Raw genomic sequence first — 4,070 nt, forward strand, 5'->3', positions numbered from 1 at the left:
AAAGAAAGAAAGAAAGAAAGAAAGAAAGAAAGAAAGAAAGAAAGAAAGAAAGAAAGAGAGAGAAAGAAAGAGAAAGAAAGGAGGGAGGGAGGGAAGGAAGGAAGTAAGGAAGGAAGGAAGGAAAGAAGGAAGGGAAGGAAGGAAGGAAGGAAGGAAAGGAGAAAGAAAGGAAGGAAGGAAGGAAGCCAAGGAAGGACGGAAGGAAGGAAGGAGGGAAGGAAGGAAAAGAAAGAAAGCGAAAGAAGAAAGAAAGAAAGAAAGAGAGAGAGAGAGAGAAAGAAAGAAAAGAAAGAAAGAAAGAAGAAAGAAAGAAAGAAAAAGAAAGAAAGAAAGAAAGAAAAGAAAGAAAGAAAGAAAGATGTGCAATGTCTGCTAAATTACTCTATTAATTATATTTAATTCTAGGTTGGGCTTAGTGGCTCATGGCTGTAATCCCAGTACTTTGGAAGGCTGAGGCGGGCAGATCACTTGAAGCCAGGAGTTTGAGACAGTGAAACCCTGGCCCCACTAAAAATACAAAAATTAGCCGGGTGTGGTCCCAGCTACTCAGGAAGATGAGGCAGGAGAACCGCTTGAGCCCGGGAGGCGGAGGTTGCAGTGAGCCGAGATCACACAACTGCACTCCAGCCTGGAGAGCGGCAGTTACACATTATTTCTTATTCCTATCTTGAAGCCCTCCAAAAGTAAAAATAATAATAATAATAATTCTAAAGTATAGGGAAATACACCAACAGGCATATATTTTAAAATAGCGAGGTTGAGTAGTAGATTGATTCGGAGTACATTTCATTTCAACATGCCTTGGCGGCAGTAGATGGGAAATATCCTTAGGGAACGGAGAATCAAACTTTAAAATGTAATCAAAATCTTAAATCCGGCAAAGCTTTAAATTGTCTCATTTATTTCCCAGAGCAAAGCTTTTCTTGGGAAATACATTCCTCAGGGCTGATTTTACATCCTTATTCCTAAGGCTATAGATTAGTGGATTCAACATTGGGGTTACCAGATTATTCAATATCTGAATTATGGCACCAAGCAAGGCACTGGGATTGGGTTGTAGATAGTTAACGATGACTGGCCCATAAGCACAAAGGATTGCAGTGAGGTGGGCGCTGCAGGTGGAGAAGGCTCGTTGCCTGCCCCCTGCTGAGCGGATTTTTGATATGGAAATCCCAATGCAAGTATAGGAAACAAGGATGAGAAAAAAGCATATGAGAGCCAAAAGACCAACATTTGTAAAACCTACCCTCTGGGCTAAGGATGTGTCCTTACAGGCTAGCGGTAACACTGCCGGAATATCACAGAAGTAATAGCCCACCTTGTCAGAACCACAGTAAGGTAACTGGAAGGTGAGGGAGGTTAGGATCGTGGCATGGACACAGCCACTCATCCAGGTCCCTGTGGCCAACATAAAGCACACCTTGTGGTTCATAATGACCATGTATCTCAAAGGAAAACATACGGCAACAAAGCGGTCACAGGCCATCACTGTGTAGAGGAAACACTCGGTACAGCCTAGGAAATGGTAGAAGAAAAGCTGGGACACGCAGCCCGCATATGAGATAGCACGGCTGTTCCCCGAAAGGCAGAGCAGCATCTTGGGAACAGTTGTCGAAGAGAAACCCAGGTCAAAGATGGAGAGGTTTCCCAAGAAAAAATACATAGGAGTGTGAAGCCGAGTGGAGGAGACGATAGCTGTAAGGATAAGCACATTTCCCAAGAGGGTGCAGAAATAAAATGAGGAGAACAGGAATAAAAGGGCTGTCTCTAGGCCCTCTGTCTCAGGGATTCCCAGAAGGATGAATTCAGTCACCATTGTGTGATTTCTCATTCCTAGGGAGGAATCAACTCTTGGGTGTCTGTGAAAAGAAATATGTGATCAAATTTAATATGCATGTAAATTACCTGTGTTTAGATCAATGAAATGGAAAAGAAGCAAGAGATCTAGATAGTTACAGAGGAATGCTTCCTGGTAGAATCATCTTGATCTGCCTGCTTTGCTCAGTACTGGATATCATTCTGTCGTGGTTTCTTTTCTTGTTTGTAACTTCTTATTTTTACAGATTTCAGAGGTACAAGTGCATTTTTGTTACATGGATATATTTTGTTACATGGATATATTGCCAAGTATCGAAGTCTGGGTTTATAGCACACCCTTCACCCAAATGGTGTACATCGCACCCACTAGGTAATTTTTCTTCCCTCACCATCCCCTCCCACCCAAGTCAACTTTTAGAGTTATTCCACTCTGTACGTCCACATGTGCCCATTGTTTAGCTCCCACTTATAAGTGAGAAGACTGTAGTGTAGTTTCTAATTGCAGATGCCTCTCATTTAATAATTTCACCAAGAAGCCTTGCACGATGTCTCGTAGCTGCCATTCTTCATATTTACCATTAAATAGCATAAGTTATACATGCTCTAAAAGGACAAATGTAAATACTTAATGTCTTTATAACAAACAAGGTCTCATCCAAATTTCTTATATTCATCTAAAACAATTTGCTTACAGTAACTCTCCAAAAGTTATTTATAATTCCGTAAGACGTATACAAAATGTAGAGTATCTTTCCCTCATTGTCTCCCTGGCCATGAGGGTCGACAGTGAGAAATTACTCAAAAGAAGGATCTCAGATAGCTCTTAATGAACAGAAAATTGCAATCACAAGTTCCTTATCCTCTGCAGTCACCCGAATTCAGTGCACATGAGTAGCCGATAGACTTCATTTCTGTCTCCAAAGTCTGTAATTGTCTAACCAGACCCCAGTTAAGCCACATCCTAATTTCGTGGCAGCAGAAGGTGCAGGAGTAGCAGTAGTAAAGACTCCTTTCCTTTCCCAGTTTCCTACTTTAAAAAAAGCGAATATATTTTTCTACTTGTTTTAATTTTTTTCAGCAGTGAGAGCTACAGATTATAGATCAACTCATATATTCTGTTACCTAAGATGATTCCCTTTCTCTCTCTCTCTCTCTTTTTTCCTGGAGATTGTGAAGGGAGAAAGAGAGTGAAAGCCAAGATAAAAAGTGAAGGACAAAATGTGTGCACTTACGTGGGAAACAGGGAACATAATTGTCTGCTGCTTGTGAGCGTTGTCTTCCTTTCCTTCCCCAGCAGAAGGAAGAAGTTTGTGCCGAAATTCCAATCAGCCTAGAGTCTACAAGTAGGTGATTTGAATTCTTTTTCTTTTCAACCACTTTCAAATAGAATGCCACAAATCTAAATATGCATCAGCTGCCTTACACTAATTTCCCGTTTAACTCTAGGAACTGCAATTATTCCTCAATACAGGACATTTTAAATAACCTTGGTCTTCCCTGGGGTATTAATACCTCCACTCAGGGAACTTTTTGAGCAAGGGAGCAATTAACTACTTGGTATAATTACACCTTAGAAATGAATGAGAGAAGAGAAGAGAGAAAGGGAGAGAGAAAGAGAGACAGCCTGATTAGTATCATTTCCTTTGTAAAATATACTTCTGTGGAAGAATATTTTTAAACATTCCTTTGACACATATATCACACATATTTGTTGTGTGTTTTTATATTTACTGCGTTTCATGTGTGCATACTTTTTTAATAAATAAATTATACCTTATTTTTCTACCTAGTATTGACAGAATTGACTATTGTGAGCAACAGTAACTGGGGTAGCTTAGAGAACTAACGAAACTAATGGAAAACTAGGCCCAGGAAGGGTGGCAAGTAGGGCAGCTGGAGGGACCTTAGCTGTTAGAATTCATGGAGCAGCCTCAGGGCATCGCCATCAGCTGGTTCTACCTCAGCTACCTTTGCTTCTGTGTGCCTCACCCCAGGATTGGACTCTGACTTCCTTGGCTGAGTCACATGCCGATCTCTGTGAGCAGGGTACAGGCTAAACGGTGGGATGGAGATGGGCAGTTCTCCAGCAGGGAGTGAAAGAGGCTGTTGCCAGAAGAAATGCAGCTGGAAATCATCATTCTCAGCAAACTCTCGCAAGAACAGAAAACCAAACACTGCATGTTCTCACTCATAGGTGGGAACTGAACAATGAGATCACTTGGACACAGGAAGGGGAACATCACACACCGGGG

At 41.4% G+C, this 4,070-nt stretch overlaps 1 protein-coding gene across 1 annotated transcript; it reads right to left on the minus strand.

Moving 5' to 3' along the window:
- Positions 1–895: 895 nt before the first annotated feature.
- On the minus strand, positions 896–1,831 carry LOC105555012 (putative olfactory receptor 10D4). The gene has a single exon (XM_012001700.1). It carries the CDS (start codon positions 1,829–1,831, stop codon positions 896–898), a length of 936 nt encoding a protein of 311 aa, XP_011857090.1.
- Positions 1,832–4,070: the final 2,239 nt, after the last annotated feature.

The sequence above is a fragment of the Mandrillus leucophaeus genome, unplaced genomic scaffold (genome assembly GCF_000951045.1).
Source record: "Mandrillus leucophaeus isolate KB7577 unplaced genomic scaffold, Mleu.le_1.0 Scaffold669, whole genome shotgun sequence".
Taxonomy (NCBI): domain Eukaryota; kingdom Metazoa; phylum Chordata; class Mammalia; order Primates; family Cercopithecidae; genus Mandrillus; species Mandrillus leucophaeus.